The 24781-nt window shown below is 38.7% G+C and overlaps 1 protein-coding gene across 6 annotated transcripts in view; it reads right to left on the bottom strand.

Moving 5' to 3' along the window:
- The window catches only part of Cen (cerebellar degeneration-related protein 2-like), a 201532-nt gene that overhangs the window by 12247 nt on the left and 164504 nt on the right, over positions 1-24781 (bottom strand). For 5 of the 6 annotated variants that reach the window (XM_076211052.1, XM_076211053.1, XM_076211054.1 and 2 more), the window contains exons 3-7: positions 20109-20221; positions 12440-12588; positions 10359-10524; positions 5942-6025; positions 962-1108 (exon numbers count right to left, since the gene is read on the bottom strand). In XM_076211052.1, coding sequence (XP_076067167.1) covers positions 962-1108; positions 5942-6025; positions 10359-10524; positions 12440-12588; positions 20109-20221 — 659 coding nt within the window. The remainder of the gene's footprint in view (positions 1-961; positions 1109-5941; positions 6026-10358; positions 10525-12439; positions 12589-20108; positions 20222-24781) is intronic. The other variant, XM_076211058.1, reaches the window with a different exon arrangement.

Here is a 24781-nt window from a genome sequence, read left to right as displayed (position 1 = left end):
GTTGTGGGAAAATTGTAATGCAGATAGAAAAGCTGTTTTGCATAGAGCTTACACAACTGAAATTATGGAATTATATATATATATATATATATATATATATATATATATATATATATATATATATATATATATATATATATATATATATACACACACACACATATACATACTTATATATAACAAGGGCTTTTTCCCCTTTACAAGGGAGGTAGCCAGAATCACAGGCATAAATCCACTACCACCCATTTCATCCTCATCTACTCCATTTCAATTCATCTTCCCTCCTTCCCTCTTTTCTTGGCTCCTGCATCTCGCCTACTGCCCTGGGTTAGAAGCAATGCAACAAGACACAGCACATCCAGAGCAAGGCCGCTTCATTTAATTAGCAACACCCCTTCTTCATCCCCTCATACAGAAAAAGAGAAGACAGGGAGAAATCCCTTCAGGCTGTGTCAAAATATCGTTCACTCATACTCCCTCACCCCCATCCCCCACCCACTCCCTTCCATGCATCACAGCATCATCCATACACAACCACTCACCCCTATCATTTGTCTTCTTCCTTCCTCAACAGACATTCTCCTCTTTCCCAATGCCCCTTTTACCTCATCCGTCCATCTAATCCTTGGTTGCTCCCTCATGTTCACTCCCTCCACCTCTGCTTTCCACACCTCTTTTTCTAATCTTTCTTCACTCATTCTTTCCTTGTGTCCAAACCATCCCAGTACTCTTTCATCAACCCTATCTGTGAGCATGTGGCCAAGGGCAGCTGCTAGTCACAATTGGACTGTGGGTCTCCCAGTTAGTGAAACTCAAGGCAACAATCAATTGATAAATCAAATACGTATCTTTTACTTTTTAACAATTCAGTTTTATTAGGTTTCTTGTTAAGTAAACATCTGATATATGATACTATAATATAACAACAATTCAAAAAATATGCAATAAGGTGCACACTTACTTGTGACAAGCATGCAAGTTCTACTTCAAGGCCTTCTCGTCTTCTGATCTCAGATGTCCTTTTCTTCTCTGCCTCCATGAGTTTGTTCTGAAGTTCCTCAAGTCTTGCCCTTATTTCCCGGTCTTCATTTATCTGGTCATCTGAGCTCTGTGGAGGTGATGTCATGGTCAAACAGTTGGAACCAGATACCTAACTAAAATGGTATGGCTACAAGCATATTAAGTACAGTCATTACATATGAAAAGAACCAGCAAAAGTATGAGTATCAAGCATTAATCTATAACATTAATGCAGCTATGAATCACTGGAAGATAAATGGAAATGGAGGAAAAGATTCAAGCTAGCAAAATTGGCAATTGTATTCTGCATTCTGGTACGGAAAAAAAAAATTATAGTTCACTGAAGTTGCAATGGTAAAAAAATCAGAACACATAAAAGCAAATTATGGTGCCTGAACTGAGCATGCACATGAAGGAACTAAACATTTATAGCCTGTAGCCTGTCACACCACACTAACTTGTGAAGCTTATATAAACACTAATGCTGGGAATGATGTATTTCTGCACTGTTGGAATATATTTGAAACTTGCTCTGTCAAGCTATAGGATAAATGCTTTAAGAATTTATTTGCTACACAAATCAGATTTTGGTTCATGAAATGTTAGAAAGATTTATCTGGAACATATATTTCTACATGTACTAAGTCAATAACATGTGGCTATAAATTCTCAAACTGCAGTCATACCAAACCCAATAAAAATTTCTCAAGAAGACCTGTAAACTTTTAAAAATGGTTATGGTTGTGCACTCACCAAAAGGCCAAGTCAAAGCATACGTTCACCACATATCCATCCAGCACTCATAAGAAAAAACAATCTGTTGTCCCTTTCATCTTAGCACTTCATAGATGATGGTTCATCCCTACACCCCACCACACTGAGGCAATGCAGTAAGACATGACACCTCCACAGAAGGACCCAACACCTGAAGCTGATTTACCCCCCACTATGATATTATATGACAAGACCTCCCTCTCATTCATTTGGGAAATCTATGAAACAGACAAAGAGATCCCCTTTGGTTGTGTCACTTCCTCGTACATTTACAACTCAATTCACTCTCATCTTTTGCATTTTCTCTTCTTTGCTCAAAAGACATTCCTCTTGCATACAATGCTCCCTTCACCCCATCCGTCCACTTCGTTCTTGGTCTTTCCATCATTTTTCCTCCACACACTTTCATTTTTCACATTCAGTTTTGTTGTTGCTGCACTCTTTCTTTCCATATGCTGAAACCATCTCAGCCTTTTTTAATCAAAATTTTCTGTCAGCTCTCTTTACATCCCCATTCTCTACCTCAATTCCACTTTCTGTTCCCCTTCTTTAACCTCAACAACCTCTTGTAAAATGGTCAGGGTCCTCCAATTCAACCACCTTCCAATCACCATCACCACCAAAACATGATATAACCCAGCACACTGGGAAGCTTTCACTGAAAAGACATAGCAACACTTCAAGGTATAACACTACATCAGTCACAGACATAATCACATGCTGTGCATGCCTTCAATACAGCCATACATATTCTAACATTAAAAAAACTCAAACCTCTATCAATTTACTTTCTCCCAAAACTGTACACACTCATTCAAATAAATCCAAAATGCTAAGCTTTCATCATTTTTCACATTACCAGGACCATAAGGACTCACAAAAGCCCATATCACCTTTGGCCATATTATCTTCAATGCTAACATATACATCATTCTTTTTGCACACAACCAATCTCTTCTCTTTTACTCTCATGTATGTCACATCCATAAATAATCAATAAAACATTTACTTCTACTAGAACCTTCCTAGTAAGCCCTGTACCTTGGCCTTTTTATAAGAGTAAAATGCAAAGTGGAGGATCCCTAGTCCACTTTCTTCCCATTTCATTACTTTCTATGACACTCGTAGAAACATAGTGGTGACATTCTTCTCACCCCATCATAGCAGAATCAGAGAACGAAGAGGTAGAGTTATAGAAATGGTAAAGAATAGGTTGAAGGAGACAGCATAAAGGAAGGATAGTAGTAGTACAAAAACATCTCATCATTCCTTTATTAGTAGAGATTTTACTATAACAGAGATGTAAGATGTATGGTTTTGATCCCAAAACAGTCCCTAAAGTACCGACTTCATATAACATAGTATGGGTAAAAGTAACACATACATGCATACATACATAAATACATACAAACTTACATAAGTTACATACATATGAAGAGGTTAAGCGGGGGTCAACGCAATAACCAACACTGAGTTTTAAAATTTTTAAATACATGTGGTAAGGTAGATTTGTGAGAAGGCTTTGGCAATATGTTAGGATGTTTCTTGGACCCTTATGATTTGGAGGTTTATGATAGGATAGATAGGAGGGCACTGTGGGAGGTATTGCAGATATATGGGTTTGGGGAAAACTGTTAAGGGCAGCAAATGGTTTTTATGGAGAGAGCAAATGGTTTGAGGTAAAGGTGGGGCTACATCAGTGCTGTGAAATGTCACCATGGCTGATCAATGTGTACAAGGATGGGGTGGTATAGGAAGTAAAGGTGAGGGTAATGGGCAGGGGACTGGAAGTGGTTAAAGATAATGGAGAGTTATGGGAGGTAAGCTAGTTGTTGTTTGCTGATGACACTGTGCTTGTGGCAGGGTCAAAGGGGGATTAAGGGAGTTAATGACAGAGTTTAGGAAGGCATGCTATAGGAGAAAGTTGAAGGTAAATATGGGTAAAAGTAAGGTGATGAGATGTACTAAGGAAAAGGGTGGCAGTGAGCTACAAGTAAGTCTTAAAGGAGAGAGGCTAGAGGATGTGGATAGTTTTGAGTATTTGGTATCACATGTGGCAGGAAGTGGGGGTGGAGGTAAATTGTAGATTGAGAGAAATAAGTAAAAGTTTTGGTTGATTAAAAAGAGAAGATTACATGAAGGGGTGATTGTGCCAAAAACACTGTACAGGGTGTAGACTTGGAGTTTGAGAGAGGAAGGAGAAGTTTCACTGTGTTTGTGACAGTGTCTGAGAAGTATGATAGAGGTTACAACTTTTCCACTTGGTAAAACTTGAGGCAACAATTAACACTCTCCCACATACTTTACCAAATACATTTGACAGCCTAGTCTCTCTATAGGAAATGCATTCATATTAATCCTATTTTCCTTTGTATACTGGAACTATACATTCAGTCCTCCAGTTCATTGGCATATTTCCCTCCCTTACACACATTAAACAATCTCTCTAGCCAGCCCACTATAATTGCTCATTTCTTCATCAGACACTCCACATAATACCCATCTAACCAAAGCCCCTTTTCATCTTTCATCACTTTCAATGCTCTTTGTATCTTATATTTTCTTATATCCCTATTATTGCTCTCTCCCACAGTTACTTTGCTGGCATCTCCAAATGCTGCAAGCAAACCCTCCCCAACTTCCTCCACATTCAAGAAATCCCTGATATATTCTACCTATCTTCCCCTTACTGTCTTCACCTCCATTATCATCTGTCCACTTGAATTGTTTACCTTTTCCTCTCTATTTGACTCACCTCCCCTTCCCTCTTTTCACTTCCTTCCAAAACATTTTTTCTAATTCTTTCAAACACCTACCCCAATTCACATATACTCTCCTCTTTGCCATTCTCAACTTGTATTTTGCTTCCAGTTTCTTGCTTGCCTCTTTTCTTCCAGCACTGCTTTTACCTTTTCATCCCACAACTTGCTGCTTCACCTTGTGTTCACTCCAATCATCCTCATTCCACTTCCCACCCTTGCGTACTTTAGCGCCACCTCTTTGAAACAGGCCCATTTTTCATGTATGCCTATTTGTATTTTATTCTTCACAACTTCTCATACTCCTTTCAGCTTCCCCTGGTATTCTTTCACTTTGTTCCTTTTTATTTATTTTTTTCATCTTTAGCACTTCAGTAATAATGATGATAATTGTTGCCTCGAGTTTTAATGAGTGGAAAACTTGCAGTCCCATAGTGGGTAACAGCAATCCTCAGACCCTCATACAGATTTCTCTGGAGGAAGTTTTGTTGTCACAGTTATAATGGTGTGGGACTGTTTCTATGTCAATGGCTCTAATAAGAGGAGGGGAGCAGTTGCTGACTACCAGGACTCCATGAGTTAATACTCGCAGATGTAAGAAATGCAGTTAAAGTTGACAGAGATTTTGGGACCAATCTGAAGATTAAGTGTCAGCCCCTTAGGGCTGTGACTTTTGATGGAGGTGAGGGGACTGATAGGTTTTGAAAATGGGCAGCTGCACTGTCCATTTTGCAGGACCACCACAAGCAAGTACCTGATATTTGTTCATTACAAGTGATACTGTGGAATAATCACACCAACAGTCTCCCTCAGTTGTTGTCCACACTGTTCCTACATTCCCAAATATGATATTTTGGTGTTGTTTTATCTGTATCATTACACCTAAACTTGTTCTGAATTAATAAAGCATACACTGAATTCTTTGTATTCATACCTCACTGTCATCTTTAGATGAATTCAATCAAGATCTCTTCATCTAACAAAATTTCTGAAAATTTTGGTATCATCTCTCATGAAACTGAACATGCATTAATAATATATATAAGCATGCAGGGTAAACTGAAGAATTTCATCATATAAGCAATATAATTAGAATAACTACAATAATATAAACACTTAAATGCACTTATAAAAAAAAATCTGTTTACAGTGAAGGTATCCAAAAAAAAAAAAAAAAAATGACAACTATTCAACACGGTAACACTACAGGTATTTCAATGTAGTTATTTTCCAGTTTGGCCAGCAGAGGAGTCTGCCCCTTAGCAAGGATACCTAAGGGTCTCCAAGCTATGGGTTGAGGGTGAGACATAAGCACAGACAGGATTTCAAGCAGAAAAGGAAAATGGGGAAGGAGGAAGAGGTGCCTAGTTGATGGGGCCCTTGATTACCTGCACTTCACCATTACCAATACCATCACCATCACCATCCCCACTACCAGAAGATGTACCATTAGCAGTAGCCCACTTCTCGTCCTTAGGCAGATAACAAGACATAAAAACATCGCCTCAACAGATGGCATACAGAAGGCAGACATAATCATCAAATATTTTTAATACAAAATTCATTTGACTTGCAAGAAAATCAGGACAAGACACACTGGCAAGACATCAACATATACAAAATTTAATACACCTCAGGCAAATCAGTAATGAGTAAAAGAGATATTTGGATAACAGTAAAAAAAAGATAATAAATAAATAAAGGCCAAATGAATATCATGCACCAAGATTTTAATTTCATATTTATTTAGTTCTTTTATTAAACTTATCAAAGATACCCATTATAGTTATTAACCAATCAATACACTATTTCTTGTAGTTCTCTTCCTTATTGATAATTAAAATCTCTGTCATGCAGTTAATGTGTGCTTCTGCCAAAACTTTTCAACTTCTTCAGCCTAGTCATGTTTTTTATTCCATTCTAGGGTATGTTTAAGAAAATGTAGCCTGAATTAAGTCTGACCCTCAGCTGAATAAAATGATCTTGTGAAAAACTTGTGAAAACAATGGTCAGATGTAATGAGGTAACCACTACAAGGTCCCCCCCCCAAAAAAAAAAAATCATCTACACTGGATATATTTTTCTTATCAAACCCAGTAACAGTTTCCTCTTCCCTGTACAGACTCGGAGGATTTATTCCCTAACATGCACTTTAGATGTCAAACAAATCAAATGCTTGTTGGCATGCTCAGCCCATTGCCAACTTATGCCATCACTAACTCAACCCATCAGCTGCTAAAAACACCATCTTTATTTTGATAGATGTGGAGGCCAAAGAAATTAAAGTATGATCAATTCGTCTACCCTAGCCTAACCTACCTAGTTAACCTAACCTTGGTTGGCTGACTTGGTTGAGTAGGTGAACCAAGGTGACCCTTCACCAATCAAAACAGCCAATTCATTGAGTTGACGTAAACCTTTTTTTAATCAAGCCTTCATACATTTATATAACAAGGAAAGCTTCATTCCATGTAAGGATTAATAGAAATATCTATCCCAGCAACTTCTAAAGGCCTGTCAATTGCATCCACCTTAGACTAGTATTACTGAAGGGAAGAAACAGTCTGACAAAGACAACAGTGCAGAAGTTGGAAACATCACCTAATCAAGAAAGACATAGCAGCATGATGCATCTTAGGAAAATACTGTTCATGTTTGAGAAAATTTGTGATCACAGCAACAGTGGACTGCACTAGTTCAGATTAACAATGGTAATGAATAATTCACTCATTACAACTGTCTTCACAATACATATAAACAACACCCCAATCCCCACTACTCATTATTCACTGAATACATAACAATAACAGACGACAACACTCAACACAAAAGTGAACTTATCAATACACAACTGCTTACCCTTCTCCAACAAAACAAACTCAACAAACAGTAACACACAATGCAAATAAAAAATCACAACCCAAACACATAAGAAAACAACTTGCATCACAGTATCTATATATCACTCAACACATCAGATCCCTCTCAACTCGTTAATAAACCACATACTGGCAGGCAACATGAATGCACACCACCTAATTTGGCTACAAGTAAACAGCAGACTAAAAAGTACACAAAATACTAGAACCAACTCCCTAACTTAAACATATCAAGTTCCAGATAAGTTCCTTATTCAACAAGCTACTTCTCTTGATTGAATAAACAACACATGAGAAATCTTGTACAACCTCCTCTGAAACCACTTCCCAATAAAGATTACCACAGAAATAGACTAAAAATAAGACCTACATATAAGAAAACATTCATAAAATACAAGAAAGCAAATTGGCAAAAACATACAAAACGAAATAGGAAACAAATAAAGTCTTTGATGCACAGCAGTATCCATACACTGATAAAGCAGTAGAAGAAATAGCAGTGAACATTAAAAGGGCCAACAAGAGGTTGCAAGAATAAATCTATCTCCTCTCAAGACCCCTACCCTCTAACCCAATGAGTACATGAGAGAGAGAGATGAGTGATATTTATATATATATATATATGTATATATATATATATGTATATATATATATATATATATATATATGTATATATATATATGTATATATATGTATATATATATGTATATATATATATGTATATATATATATGTATATATATATATGTATATATATATATATATATATGTATATATATATATATATATGTATATATATATATATATATATGTATATATATATGTATATATATATATACAGAGGGTGGAGGAAGAGGCAGTAAGAGAAAGGGAGAGGTAGAGAGTGAGAGAGAGAGGGAAAGAGAGGGGAAGAAAGGGATGAAAGGGGAAGAGAGGGAGATGGAGGGAGTGTGAGGTAGATAGAGAGATAAGGAGAGAGAGGGATGGAGAGGGAGGAAGAAGGAATGAGAGAAAGAGAAAATCTGAGAGAGAGAGAGAGAGAGAGAGTGAGAGAGAGAGTGAGAGAGAGAGAGAGAGAGAGAGAGAGAGAGAGAGAGAGAGAGAGAGAGAGAGAGAGAGAGGGGAGGGGGAGGCAGTAAGAGAGAGAGGGGGGAGGGGGAGGCAGTAAGAGAGAGAGGGGGGAGGGGGAGGCAGTAAGAGAGAGAGGTAGAGAGTGAGAGAGAGAGAGAGGGGGGAGGGAAAGGCAGTAAGAGAGAGGTAGAGAGAGAGAGGTAGAGAGAGAGAGAGAGAGAGGTAGAGAGAGAGAGAGAGAGAGAGAGAGAGAGAGAGAGAGAGAGAGAGAGAGAGAGAGAGAGAGAGAGAGAGAAGAAATAGAGAATAGAGGAAAAGAGAGGGGAAGAAAGGGGGAGTAAGGGGAAGAGAGGGAGACAGAGGGAGAAAGAGGGAGTAAGAGGGAATGAGAAAGAGGGAGAGAGAGGGAGGGAGACAATTAGAGAGACAAAGAGATAAATCAAAAGCAATCAATAAGAGAACAAGAAAAATAACTGCTACAACAATTAAACAAATGCATCATAAAACTAATAAATTTTATATAAAGAAATAAAACTGGAAAAAACACAGAAATACAACAGATATAAAAACAAATGAGGAGAACAACAAAAACCATGAACAATTAACAAAGGAACCCACCTACTCATGAAGCAGTTGGAGTAACCAACAGATAAATACCATTATGAAAAAGAAATGCAGTATCATTAACAAGCACTTCCAAATCATGCATCATACCTACAACTCCAGAAAATAAAATATACCCCAAAAATATGAAAAATCAGACTAAACATAGATATCACACCCCCATATCCAACAAAGATGTGGATGGAGCAATGAAGAAACTAGGAAATGCCTATACAGATGATCTAAATAAGGTCTCAAATATCCATCTAAAACACTGCAGCCCAAACACAATTAATACCTTGACTGATGCTCCTATTTCTACTACATAATTCCAAAAAGAGACTATATAATACCCATATAAAAAAGAAACAAACTACTGGAAAACCCAGCATACTATAGTTCAATCTCATTAATGTCCCCTATATCCAAGCTTATGGAAAGACTCAAAGCAGAAAGAAGCAACTAATTTACCCACCTCCCCAAACCAATTTGGATTCAAGGACTGCTTCTTCAAAGAACATTATAGAGCATCACATGAAAATTATAGGTCTACAGTTTTATGCAAGAGCCCTTAACTTTACTCACCCATTTTGCTACATCACACAAGTGCAACCAAATGAACTACACCAACTGCCCATTGCTCAGACATCTACTACAGCTTTCCACCTGCACTACACAATACATTCATACAAAGACACATCAGTCAGATAAGAAAACAAGCACTTCAAGACACCATCAAAAACCCTACTCCATTAAATAAAAAACATTCCTTTTTCTAAGATGATTGACCCACCTGTCATTCACAATCTTCTCACACATTATTGGTCTGAAACACTGGTCTACAATTCAGCTGATTCCTTTTACTTCCTCATTCATCAAGTGGTGTCACATTAGCCATTTTCCAATCCTAGGTTACTTTCCCTTCTTATAAACATGCAATTAGGCTACGAATTATGTCCTGTCCACCAATTGTTCCTTGCATTCTTCAAGTATCCAGTTTGAGATCCCGCCAAGTGCTTTTCTTTACATTTCATGTTTCCAACTGTTTATACGTATTTTTTACTTCCACATTATACTTTTAACCCATTCCTATTCTCATCCTTCTAAAATTACCCAAACAAATGTCTAAAATTTTTCCAGCTTATTACCATGAACAGATGTCAGTTCATTATTATTTTTTCTTATCAAGAGGTTCAGATTGTTAAATTTGGTACACATATCCAAGACAATATCCTTAGACAATGTTTACTAACCTGTACACTGTGCTCGCATGAATGAGACCGCCTAACGGGCTGCTCTTCCATGATGAGGGACCTTCTCTTGTTCCTGCCTCGTTCTCGTTGGCCATTTTTTACCTCTTCCAAGTTCTTTTGCAGTTCCTCACATCGTGCCTCTAGGGTCTCCACATTGCTGCAAAGACTGCAAGGTGGCATGTACAGTCAGTATTTAGTAACAATATATCATGGGCAGTATTTTATTCAAAATCACTATTACCACACCATATTAAACAACTTGATATGAATACTATTACTATCAATAAATATGTAATGCATTTGGGTCTTTTGAGAACTGCATTAACAAAATTTATGAGAATTCTATCACAAAAGTGATAACAACATAGTTAACAATATAAATTTAGATTATATATATATATATATATATATACATATATATATATACATATATATATATATATATAATATATATATATATACATACATACATACATACATGTATATATTTGGCAAACGTACTTTTGAAGCTAAAAATAAATGTAACCAAAATTATGCGACTAAACCCTTCAAGTCCAAATATAATTGAACTACTCATTGCCTGGAATGTATTACATTCAGGGCCCCGACATGGGTAAGTGCTGCCCCGGAGCGAGTCAAAAAGTGCTCCCCCCCCCACACACACCACCACCTTCCACATCTGATGGTCACTAGAACGATTCACATGTAACATTCATCCACAAAACAACGTTTATACACACATCATTCATACACACAGTTCATGATAAATAAATAAGGCATTAAAAGTACATTAGGGGGAATTTGCTTCACCTTCTTTTCACCAAAAAAAAAACATGCCGCCCCGGGGCATTGCCCCCCCCTTGTCGGGGCCCTGATTACATTTGCCATTTTCTTTGATACCAATATTGATTTGTGAATTATGCAATAGGGTGGATGTATGCTCTAACTCGACCACTCTCCTTATAATAGAGGTATCGTCTTTTGGTATGTATGTACATACATACATATACCAAGGCTTTTTCCCCCTTCCAAGGGAGGTAGCCAAAAAGGTAAAGGCATAAAAACACTCCCACCCATTTCATCCCTAAATACACTCCACACCCCTCCCACCCTTCCTCTTATCTGAGCACCTCCTGGATGACGGGTCATCCCTGCACCCCGCCCACCGCCCTGGGTCAGAAGCAGTGTCGCAAGACACAGTACATCCACAGCAAGGCCGCTTCATTTAATCGGCGACCCCCCCTCTCCGTCCCCCTTTGCATATAAGGCGAGGACGGGGAGAAATCCCTTCGGGCTGCGTCAAATTTACTCACACATACTACCCCACCCCCCCGCCCATTCCTCCTCATGCAGTCACAACATCATCCATATACAACCATTCTCCACTCACCTCTGTCTTCCGTCCTCTCCCTTCCTTCCTCAACAGACATTCCCCTCTTCCCCAAAGCCCCCTTCACCCCATCCATCCACCTCATCCTAGGACGTCCCCTCATGTTCACTCCCTCCACATCTGCCTTCCATACCTCTTTTACTAGTCTTTCTTCACTCATTCTTTCCATGTGTCCAAACCATCCTAATACTCTTTCATCAACCCTATCTCCCAAATCCTTTTTCACCCCTGTTCTCCTCCTCACCTCCTCATTTCTCACTCTATCCAGCCTAGTAACCCCCACCATACTTCTCAGACACCTCATCTCAAACACATTCAAACTCCTTCTCTCTTCTTCTCTTATGTTCCACGTTTCTGCCCCATACAGTGCTGTTGGCACAATCACTCCTTCATACAATCTCCTCTTCGCATCCATTCCCAAATGTCTATTCCTCATTACACTCTTTAAACCACCAAGGCATTTACTCGCTTCTCTCAATCTACATTCTACCTCCACCTTCACTCCACCTTTTCCTGCTACACTTGCACCCAAGTATCTAAAACTATCCACTTCCTCCAGTCTCTCTCCCTTAATGTGCTGGTATGTATGTACAATAAAATAATAGTAATTAAAAATACACATATTCTGAATGGAAACTTAAGTTTAATTTTGGTGTTGTGCTTTTTCTGTAGGGTTATACGTCCAACTTACTTTCTAATTTTTTTCTTGTCCGACGAGTTCTCTGCAGTGAGCCTCTGGTTGGTCTTCTCCAATTCCTGGATAGAAATCTCGAGCTGTTCATAAATTCGCAGTCGAGAATCATTGACTTCGCGTAGTGCTGCAGTTTGCTTGCTAAGGTACTGAAGCAAGAAAATATACTAATCAGAAAATAGGAATCCAATCCATGGTACTATTGAACATTTATATAAAGTGGCTTGATGGAGGATGGGAAATAAATTCCAAGGATAAAGATTAAAAACCAAATTATAACAACTGACACAAGTGAGAACCTATTCATTTTTACACTACTGGTTATAGCATCATTTTACCTGTAACTAGTTGACAACTTTTTTTGCTTTCTAGATAACCCAACTATTTATTTTGGTAAAATGAGACTATGACCAGCATTAGACGATCAATAAATTATTCACATTTCTAATTAGCATAAAAGTAATCAGTTGTTCTGAAAGAAATGCAGATAAAGTAATGGATACAAATATTTGCTAGAATCTCAACATAATAGATTCAAAATTAGAGCAATTTCTTGAAAATAAGGAATATTATCCTATGATGTGGGAAAAAATCCTCTATATGAAGGCGAGGTCATTTGGACAGTGGGCCACACCTCTCTTCCACCTCATCACCCCCCCCCCTCCCTTATTTTCTATTGTATTGTTTCTGTACTTATTTGTGTTCTTCCTGATATCTTATGTACCCTAAAGATGTCTTGATAGACCGCCTTAACGGTGGTCTTCTAAAACGATAATAATAATGATGATAATAATAATAATAATAATAATAATAATAACAAGAATAATGATGACAATGATGATGATGATAATAACAGTAATGATAATAATAATAATAATGATGATGATAATAATAATAATAATACATACATACCCGTACATAAACATATGCCTAGGGCTTTTATCCCCTTACAAGGGAGGTAGCCAAAGTTAAAAAGTATAATTCCATTTGGCCTGGGTCCATGTGTGTTTAGTTTCATACCTATTGGGACTATGGCTGTCTGGATTTGTGTCCCTCTGTGTTTGGATTTGTCTATCAGTGTCTGTGTCTATCTGAGTCTGTCTCTGTCTATTCTTATGTCTGAGTCTTTGCCTATTTCAGCATTTCCCTGTATCTGTGCATGTGTGTCTGTGTGAATGTGTGTATGTGTGTGCGCGCGCGCGTGCATGTGTGTATCTTTGTGTCTGTATCTGCATGTATCTGTGTGCCTGTGCCAGTGTTTATGTCTGTGTTTGCCTGTGAATTTGTGTCTGTTTCTGTGCCTATTGTTTGTGTGCATTTCTCTGAATCTGTGTGTATGTGTCTGTATCTGACTTTGTGTGCCTGTGCAGGCTTTTAATTTGTGTCTGTGTCTATCTGCCTGTGTTTGTGTGTCTATCAGTCTGCACTTGTCTGTCTCTATGTCGGTCTAATTGTGTCTGTGTGTCTATCTGTTCCTGTGTCCGTCTGATTCTGTGTGCATGTGTGTCTGTCTGTACACGTCTGTGCTTGTATCCTCCTGTATCTGTGTTCGTTTGTTCGTGCCTGTCTACGTTTGTGTCAGTGTCTTTGTGTGCCTACGCCTGTTTTTTTTTTTCGTGTCTGTTTTTGCCCGTGTCTGTCTGTCTATTTGTCCTTGTCTGTTTACCTGTCTTTGTCCGTGTTTGTCTGTCTGTCTGTGTCTTTGTCTGTGTCTTTTTGTCGGTTATTGTATCTGCTGACACGAAATATCACAACATTTATAAACGATGGAGCAATGGTTTCTCTAAACTGAGGTCTGTTTGGTTGTTCACTGGCCTTGACAAACTGGCAAGACAACTAAGTCGATAATAAGGCCCTGTTCACACTAGCGGTCTGAAACCGCGGCGGTAACGCATAGCCAAGGAAGAACTGCGCGGTTGTGTAACTGAACCGCTGCGGTTCTAACCGATAGTGTGAAGAGGGCCTAAGAATCACGGGGTTGGAGACACGCGCATGCTATGAGCTCTCTTCCGGTAGGGAAATAGCTGTCGATCACGAGTCCAACACGTGGTCCAAGACCATGGTGAATCACTCAAATGTGTACACGAAAGTGTGTGTGTGTGTGTATGCAAGTTAGTGTACGCAAGTGTGTGTGCACATGTGCGTGCGTATGGTACGCGAGTGTGTACGTGCTTATATGTGCGTGTTATGTAGGTTCACACCAGCCACATTCAAGAAAGCAATATTAGAGTAAATGGTCCTTCCGGCTCGCATTCTTTGACGTGACCGCAAGTGTCCGTGCCTTGCACAGTTGACAGCAAAGCCACATCGTCATCGCCTCCGTCAGTTTTGTCATCCTCGGAGACGCGTTCCGGCGATGCTGTCGCCACACCCGACAAAGCTAAGTAGCCACTTTCATAATTTTCTTCTGGCTTAACGTCAGACGGTTTAATTCAGTTTAGAGGAACCTCTGGATGTGATTATGGACACTTTCAAACGCAGCAACAACCTTTATTTTCATCTTTTACTTATTTTATTTATTTATTTATTTATCTATTTTATTTTATTTTTCATCAGGCCAAAGACAAGCCGTGTCATACAGCTGAGGTGTGAGCGCATGTACTGCCTCACGCAAGTCTCAAGATCCATTGCGGCACACTTCAGGAGGAACCGATGATGGTTACCTGCAAATGGTGGTCCTGGGAGATGGACGTCGTAGAGAATCACTTCCCCTCCACCCACCTATCAATACCTTCACGTCCACCTTGATCATGGTACAGGGTCACTGGACCGGATCCACGATCTCTCTTTAGCGTCGAAATGACTTCCTCCACCTTTTCACGTTAGCTAACAACCGACGGCTGTGTTCCTTTCCCCTCCCTTCACCCCCTCCTCCTCCTCCTCCTCCTCCCAGCCGGTGACACACAAACAGTCCCAGCTAATTACAACGCGAATAACAGTCTAACGTCTCTTCTCAGAGAGAGCTATGGGAGGGTGATCGTAGGCTTGCGGGTTTCCGGGTAGTTAAATTCGTGGCAATGATAATAAAATCAACCCCATTTTGCGATCGTTATCATAGCTTCACGCTATCACTGGTGGCGTGGAAAAAATGTAAGGAAAATTCAGCTCTCAAGACGCAACACTCATCCTGACGCACATAAATTAAATAAAATGGCAAGTCATACTCTAGTCGTATAACCAAAACAACCGCGATCGTGTCAGTGCATCTAAAGGTTGTCGCTCCCACACACTCGTTGATGAAAAAAAAAAAAAAAAAAAAAAAAAAAAAAAAAAAAAAAAAAAAAAAAAAAAAAAAAAAAAAAAAAATATATACATATATATATATATATATATATATATATATATATATATATATATATATATATATATCCATATGAAAATAAATTATATTAGCAAGATGATAATAGTAATAACAATGGTAATAAACACAAATAATAACGATAATAATTAATAATAATAATGATAATAATAATAATAATAAAGGCTGATAATGATATGGTAAGAATAACAATACCACTACTGCTACTACTACAACTAATGATAATAACAATAATAACAAAAATATCAATATTAACATTAACAATACACACGGTTCTTCCCCCTTACAAGGGAGGCAGCCAAAGTCAATGGCTTATAAATCCACTCCCACCCATTCCATCCCCACATACTCAAATCCCATTCACCACCCATCCCTCCCTCTTTTCTTGGCTCCTCCTGGATGACGGGTCACCCTTGCATCTCGCCCACTGCCCTGGGTCAGAGGCAATGCAGCAAGACAACACATCCACAGCGAGACCGCTTCATTTAATCGGCGACCCCCACCCGTCTCCGTCCCCTAATGCAGAAAAGAGAAGACTGGGAGAAATCCCTTCGGGCTGCGTCAAAATATCATTCACACATACTCCCTCACCCCCATCCCCCACCCATCCCTTCCATGCATCACAGCATCATTCATACATAACCCTTCTCCATTCACCCCTATCTTTTGTCTTCTCCCTTCCTTCCTCAACAGACATTCCTCTCTTTCCCAATGCCCATTTTACCCCATTCATTCATCTCAACCTTGGTTGCCCCCTCATCTCATGTTCACTCCCGCCACCTCTGCCATCCACACCTCTTTTACTAATCTTTCTTCACTCATTCTTCCTATGTGTCCAAACCATCCCAATATTCTTTCTTGAACTCTATCTTCCAATTTCCTTTTCACCCCCGGTCTCCTCCTCACCTCCTCGTTTCTCACTCTATCCAGCCTAGTAATCCCCATCATACTTCTCAGGCATTTCATCTAAAACACATTCAAACCCTTCCTCTTCTATGCTCCATGTTTCTGCCCCATACTGTACTGTCGGCACAATCACCCCTTCATATAATTTTCTCTAAGCATCCATTCCCAAATGTCTATTTCTCATTATATTTTTTAATCCCCCATGGCATTTACTTTCTCAATCTACATTCCCCCTCCACCAGTTAATAATAATAATAATAATAATAATAATAATAATAATAATAATAACAGTAATAATAATAAATAGCAACAACAATAGCAACAACAATAATAATAATGATAACAATAATAGTAATAATAATCATAATAATAATATGACTAATAATAATAATAGTAATAACAACAACAATGATGATTATGATGATGATAATAATGATAATAATAATGATAATAATAACAATAATAATTATAATAATATGACTAATAATAATAATAGTAATAACAACAACAATGATGATTATGATGATGATAATAATGATAATGATAATGATAATAACAATGATAATAACAATAATAATAACAACAATAATAATAGCAATAACAATATTAATAAAAATAATAATAAAATAACAATAATAACAATAATAATAATAACAATAATAATAATAAACAATGACAATAATAATAACAATAACAATAATAACAATAATAATAATAATAATAATAATAATAACAAAAATAATAATAATAATAATAACAATAATAATGATAATATACATAAACATAACCATCTAATTTTACTTACCAGTAAAATAACTGTGGTACAGTTAAGAATTTTGTACTTGACGACGCCAAGCGATTTTATTCAGATGAGAGCACCTTCCAACTGGCGAAGAGTTTAAAACTATGCCAAGTGATTCCTTTCAGCTCAGAGAAACTTGTACTACCGGTAGTGGTAAAAGGGTCTTTTCAACTCCTTCCATTAAGCTTCCTCATTTCACCAACCCTTTAATGCTTCGAGTGACGAATCTGGGAAACTTTGGACCTCACCTCGTTTTGATTCTTGGCACGTGACTTCATCTAACTTAGAGGAACCTCTGAACAGTAGAAGGTTATATATCTCCGACTTTGAACATGTGATCAAGAGGTCCATTCTACCACAGGTAAAACAAAGATAAGCGGACAGAAATGCGACCAAAGAATTTGTTGTTTGCAGATCAGAACCAGCAATACCATGTACTGGACAAACAAGAGGTACCAGGTACCATTAAGCCCTATGAGGATGACCTATCTGGCTGCTCTTATGCTGCACTTTGAAAAGGTATGTTTATAACACTATAGTATGGCCCACATATCAGTCTATATACGAGCTTTGAGTTCTCATCTAAGAAGATAATTGCTGTTGGTCACGGGTCCAGCACGTGGTCAAAGACCATGGTAAATCACGCATGGACATACACGCAAAAGTAAGTACTCAAAACACAAACGCAACATATATAAATATACAGTTCGACCAGATTTACGAACAAAATTCAGCGCCAAGAATCATGTGAACTACAAGTGAAATTTTACGTCTGCAATTAACACATTTCTTTTAAGAAACAGCCAGCCACAAAACCTGGACAATTCATTATTCTTTTTATCCAGAATCACTCTCGATGCTGTTAAAAGAATTACTGTGCCAGGAAGCTCTTTTTTTTCTTTTATTGTGGTCATCGTCAGGCTATTTCACACATTTCCGTTCCAGCCCTCAGTAGCATACCATACTGGAGTGCCAGTCAAGTGACCTCGGCGACTATGGAACGCTATCCACTTCTTTCCTCAGCCAAGCTGACAAGGTTCACAACCCTCCATTCATCACCGATCTTTCTAACCCATGCCCTCTCAGTATGTGGCCCACGAATTTTAATTGTCTCTTCCGGATACTTTTGATCAGTGTTCCTTCTACTCCTGCTCTTCTCAGGACAGTTTCGTTGGTAATCCGGGCAAAAGCTTCACAGTTTGTCGGCGGAAATACTGTAGTATACGATGCGGTTTGTTGTTGGTAAATATGTGATGAAAAATGAGGAATGTCAGTGATAATACATATATACGGCTTCATCGGTACCACATGAAGTTTGTCAGCTGTAAATATGTTATGAAGAGATCAGAAATGTCAGTAATAAGAAGATTTATCATTAATCGGTGGTAGCCGGCGATAAAAGAACGCACCGTTTACACACTACCGTATTTTGGCTGTCGTCTGGGAATTCAATTCAGTTGAGGGAAACCCAGCATACTCAGCTCTTAAGAATGTCTGGGTAGCCAGAGCCTTACGTGTTCCTAAGCACTACAGGAACAAAAGAGTTCAAGTTTCATCGGGTTAAGTAATCATCTTATATACAAGATTAACTTGAGCCCCGCGTAGATGGTTTGGAGAGAAGCGGATCCAGTGTATCACCTTGAGGGACACCCAAAGCTACCAAGTCACAACCAGTTCATAATGAGTCACAACTGCTTAACGTAGTTCATGACTCAGGATTTATTATTCCCGCTGGGGTATCTACAGATTTTCTTCTGGCGTTAAACAACGCCACGGGATTTTATTCATCCGTGAGGAATCTTTGACCGGCAAAGAATTAAGAATAACTTTTTTTAGGGTGTAACATCTTCGCTACTAAGGAGGGTTGTCACGGAGATGAATAAAACAGCCTGGCGGCAGCCAAAATAAGATAATTATTACTGCCTGGTACAACACAGGTTAACCAAAGTGGATTTAACATCCCCCCCCCTTTACTAACGGAGTGCCACGGAAATGAATGGAAGAGCTTGTCAGCAGCCAGAATAAATGTTAAGTGTCACGTGATATGAAAGCCATTCCTCCGTTCCAAGAGGGTTGCAGCATTTGCTCTTTACACATACAAGGACATCTGACATTTTTATAACTATCTGACAAAAATGAATAAACGAATAAAAAAAATAATAATAATAAAAAATAATAATAATAATAATAATAATAATTATTAATAGTAATAATAATAAATAAGAAAGAAAATAAACTCTTCGGAACTAATGAAACACTTTTATCTTATTTATGTGGTTCACTCCCGAAGATTTTGCTTGGCTCACAAGCACCTCTGGTTCAAAAGATTCATCACAACCAGCACATAGCAAACAATCCGAAGTTCCACATTCCCTCTCCTCGTTACTATTCTTTCCATCCCTAGTCCCCAGTTTACCATCTGTTCTCAATCCTTCATCGCCAGTCCCCAGGTCCTCATTTTCAGTCCCCCGGTTCTCCAGTGTCAGTCCCTTTGTCCCCACCAATAGTTCCCTAATTCCCATCAACAGTCCCCAATTTTCATCACTGGTCGCCAAATTTCCATTGACAGCCCCAGTCTCCATCGCCATTTCCCCATTCCACATCCTGAGTCTTCCTATATCAAAGTGTAGAGAGCCACTTACTTCTATCTCCTGACGCTGGTCCTCGATGACCGCCTGGTGTTGCTTCAGGTTGCCCTCGAGCTCTCGGTTCCTCTCGAGGAGGGTCTTTCCCAACTCCGCTGCCAGCTGAAGATCTGTAAGATAAAAACAAATAAATAAGTAAACAAATAAATACATAAATAAATAAATAAGTAAATAAATAAATAAATAAACAAAAATCAGACTAAGTCATCGCCAGAAATTGGTCTCGTTCTTCCCACACTCGAGTACGCGCATGCGCGTAAGCACGTGCCCCCCCCCCTCCCACACACAATCAGCTATCAAACAGGACCAAAAAGGGGTGGATAAAGGTAAATGAAGAGGGAAAAAGTAGAGTTAAATACGAATGGAAAAAAAAGAGAAAGGAAACGTAAGATATAGAAAAGAGGATAATGACAGGAAAAGAGAAGTAGCAGATAAGAGAGGTAATAGATAAATATGTTTAACTGTGATTAGAGTAAAAGGAGATAGTTTACCAGCAAAAACATAAAAAGAAGAGGAAATAAATTAAATTGTGCAATTATGGACAATGAGGTTGATGTACGTAAAGAAATAGAAATATTTAGTTTGGGCAGATCTTTACAAGGTGAATGACCAGTACAAAATCGCAAAGCACGGTGAATGAGGTAATTAATAAGACCAGGAAGTGTGATATAAATAGAAGAAATACTAATAGGAGAAGGGACGGTCGAGATAATATGAGATTTATAGCGGAGGGAGGTAGAAAAAAAATACTTTCAATCAATCAATCAATCAATCAATCAAATGGGGGCAGACGCCAGGCAGCGCGTTGCTCCACTCACACGCCGGCGTCAATTCCCACGGTCTCTCTGAGCAAGCTTCCATGCAGATACCCTTCCTTCCCACTCCAAACAACTCTGGACAAATTCGATCAACTTGCCCCAGCCATGGATTCTGTAGGCGCCCCTTTCGTCTCCTCCTCCATCGAGGGTTGTTGTCTCTCGAAGTGGCGACCTTGTCAGTAGGATCAACATCAGGGAAACGTGTCACATGCTGCCCATATACCCGGAGTTGACGTTCAAAAATTTATTTTATTTATCATTATTTATACTATTATAATCTTTATTTATTCTATTTATTTATAATTTTATATATATATATATATATATATATATATACTTTTTTCATCTAACCTAGTTATGGATCAAAAGATCTGTTGGCATGCTCCGCCTTTGTAATCCTTTGTAAGAATTATCCTGATAACTTTACAGTGGCATATATCGCACTGAAAATTATATCTACTGGGAAATTCTAATAGTGGAGATGAAATGGAATGAGTGGGAAACAGATGGAAATGAGGAACCGTAGTCAACACATTGTTGAATACAGTAATGAATAACGTAAGGATCTAAAAGATGATAGATCCAGCAATATAATGAGGCGAAGACTATTCTTGATACAAAGGAACATTTGGTGATCGAAACAATGTAATGTCATTCTCGATAGTTAAAAGTGATAATGTTGTCCTGCAATTTATTCTGGAAGTAATGTGAGCAGAAACAAGAGAGGTATCACAGAGACAAGGCAGATACAATTATACGTAAGCTAATTACGCAATGGCGGAAAAGAACATACCAAAGATGACTGGGTTAACAAAAGACGCGCAATAGTGGAACAAAAAGAGAGGTAAAGTATGGTACAGGGAAAGAGGAGAACAAAATAGATGAAAGGATATTGATAAAGAATAACAGAAACGGACTCACTAAAGTCAGAAAGGAAGAGTAAGGGTGTAAGGGATTCATGTAAAGAAAAAAACTACCTCTATGTTACTCTACAGTGAGTAGCAAGCTGAAGCACTGAGAAAGAGTTACAAATTAATGGCGTATTATATGAGGAAAACAATAAGGCAAGCTGAAATAAGGAATAAAAAATTTCAAATTATATTCACCATGGAGGAAGATTTTGAGGGGTAGAAGGGTGAATTCAGAGATGTCTTAAACAAAATAAAAATATGCGAAATGAATAAAATCATAGAGAACTTAGAAGTGGGAAAAGATTTCGGAGCCATGAAATCACGAACTTGATAATGAAATTAAACTGAGAACAATTAATGGATAAGAACATAAGACCATAAGAATGAAGGAGACTGCAAGAGACCATAAGGCCTACACTAGTATGTTCCTTGGAAGAGGGGAAGGTGCCTCTGGACAGGAAATCAGCAGGTGTGGTGCCAATCTAAAGGAAAGAAACGGGTAGGAACTGTTGAAATATAAACGGGTGTCTTTGTGAGACGAGTGAGGCACGTATGCAATCAGAAGTGAAATATTGAAGAGGAACTGATACGTTGACGGTGACACTTCGTACTTTTCAGTTTTGTTCATATGTACTATCTAAACCAGACAATACCACTTGTAGAAAAAACGACATCTTATTTATTTGTATTTTATTACGATGCGTCGAGATAATAAATAAATAAATAAATAAAATAAAATCTTGACAGCGCGCCCCGAAGGTCGTTCTAGGAATGATGTCATCAAACAAGTTTTACATGGCGCGAAATTTGAGCGCGTTTCACGGGGTACTGACTTTTATTGTGGGACTGCGTAATAAGGTCAGGGTTGAAAAGAAAATAGGCATTGCATTTATTTACCTGTTATGATTTGAAATGTTTCCAACCTAGTTAATGCAAAATTTTGATCCTGTCGAACTGGAGGAGACGAGTGGGGTACAAGGCCACAATTCTTGTTTATCTCCAGTTGGGTAAACTCGGATACCGTTGGATGCAACCCACAGAAATTTTGTTGTTTTGTTGTTGTTATGGACTGTCGTTACCTGGTACCTCTGCACTGGTGGACAATCTCGCGCCGCCGGCATAATCTTATATTTCACACATTGGTCTAGTTCAATGGTCGGCAACTCTTAAAGCTACAAGAGCCTTTTTTTTAAGTAGTCGGAAACACGTTACAAAAATATTAGAAAAGACATTACTACAAATCCTAATAATTGATGGTTACAGATGTTTTTTGAAGTTGAATTTGTATACACACACACACACACACATATATATATATAAATATAAATATATATATATATAAATATATATATATATATATATATATATATGTATAAAATCTTGTCTGGCATTTTTTACAAATATAGTAAATGTCATCTTTGTTTTGATGGAATAATTATTATGTGTATTTGTAGCATTCTATGGATTAGGAATTGGAATATTATTATGGGCATTGACCTTTCTTGGTCTCGAGAAAGGGATGATGGCTTCTCTCCAGGCGGCTGGAAGGATGCCCTCCGTCCATTTTCTGTTGAACACGTTTAAACTATAGGATGTTGCGAATAAATAAAGGTGTCGTATCATGTCATACTGTATGTTATATGGGTCTAGATCGGTTTTCTTACACTTGGAGAGGAAATTGTGGCATTGCACCTCTATGAATGGACGGTTGTAGTCTTGGCAGGAGTGTGGTCTAAAGTCTGGAGGTGGCTCTAATTTTGGGGTCGTCTTTTGATATATGAATTTGGGTCCGACGTTTGTGTGTCGTTGTTGTTGTTGTTAATGATGTTGAAGGTATTGTTGTTGTTGATGCGTTACTGCTGTTGCTGTTGTTGTAGTTGATGGTTGTAATATAGTGTGTGTGTGTGTGTGTGTGTGTGTGTGTGCATGCGCGCTCGCGTGCGCATGCTTGGGAGTGTGCGTATACTCATGTGTATATGTGTGTGTGTCTGCGTGCATGTCTGCATGCGTGCGTGCGTGTGTACGTGTGTGCGTGTGAACACAGTGATTCGCAGGTAAGTAAAAATATGCTGAAGAACCCTCCCCACGCAATTAAAGTGAAAATATTAACGGTTACACGACCCATCTGTCAGAAGAGAAGGTAAACTGAAGTCAGGGATGAGAAAATGGTGCGAACAGCTTCTCCATCCCCCCCCCTCCCCCAGCCAAGCCTCTAATGCGGCGACAGGAATCGTAGTGAACCGAGGCATCTTCTTGGTGCCAAACGTTACCTGTCAACCCAGAAATATCTATCAACGGAGAGCATACGCATCCTGTTCACTTTTACATCGACGCTATTCCCCACGGTTTCTCCGAAGAAGACTTCATGCAGTGTCCCATTCTATTCCTAAGACGTCTCGACAGAATCGATCGATCTGCTCCACCCTTGAGGTCTGTGGTTTCGTTTTTGGTTGAACGATTTGAAGTGAAGCCGCGCAAGCTACAAATAATTGAGCACCGTGCCCGGTACAATGACTAATGTAACAACACGGTTATTGTTGCAGTACTGCAGATCGTCCTTCCTCCTCCAGACAGCATCGATCAGTCCCCTTTTTTTTTCCAGAGGAAATGGAACCAGACTGCCAGATGGCAGATAACACCGCACGCAACCCACGGATCACGGCTTCCCTCGCCAACTTTCAGAAACTCCGCAATGACGCTGCAGATGCCAACCTCCTTTCCACCCTTCAACTTATTCACAACCTTTCTAACCTCAGAAAGGGCGGGGTTTCGTCTGTCAGTGGATCGGTAATAGACACTCGAAAACAAGCAAGGAAAAGCTGGCTGCTCCTCGGAGGGTCAGCTATGCGCAACTGCTAAGAATACTTGGCCAGTGAGCTCTACGCTCATCTATGTCTGGCACTAGTTGCCCATCAGCTACAGACACTGGGCAAGTCAACAC

The sequence above is a fragment of the Oratosquilla oratoria genome, chromosome 28 (genome assembly GCF_046742065.1).
Source record: "Oratosquilla oratoria isolate Oo_2021 chromosome 28, ASM4674206v1, whole genome shotgun sequence".
NCBI lineage: Eukaryota > Metazoa > Arthropoda > Malacostraca > Stomatopoda > Squillidae > Oratosquilla > Oratosquilla oratoria.
Note: the sequence above shows the minus strand (reverse complement) of the source record. Positions and strands in the feature narration are given on the sequence as shown.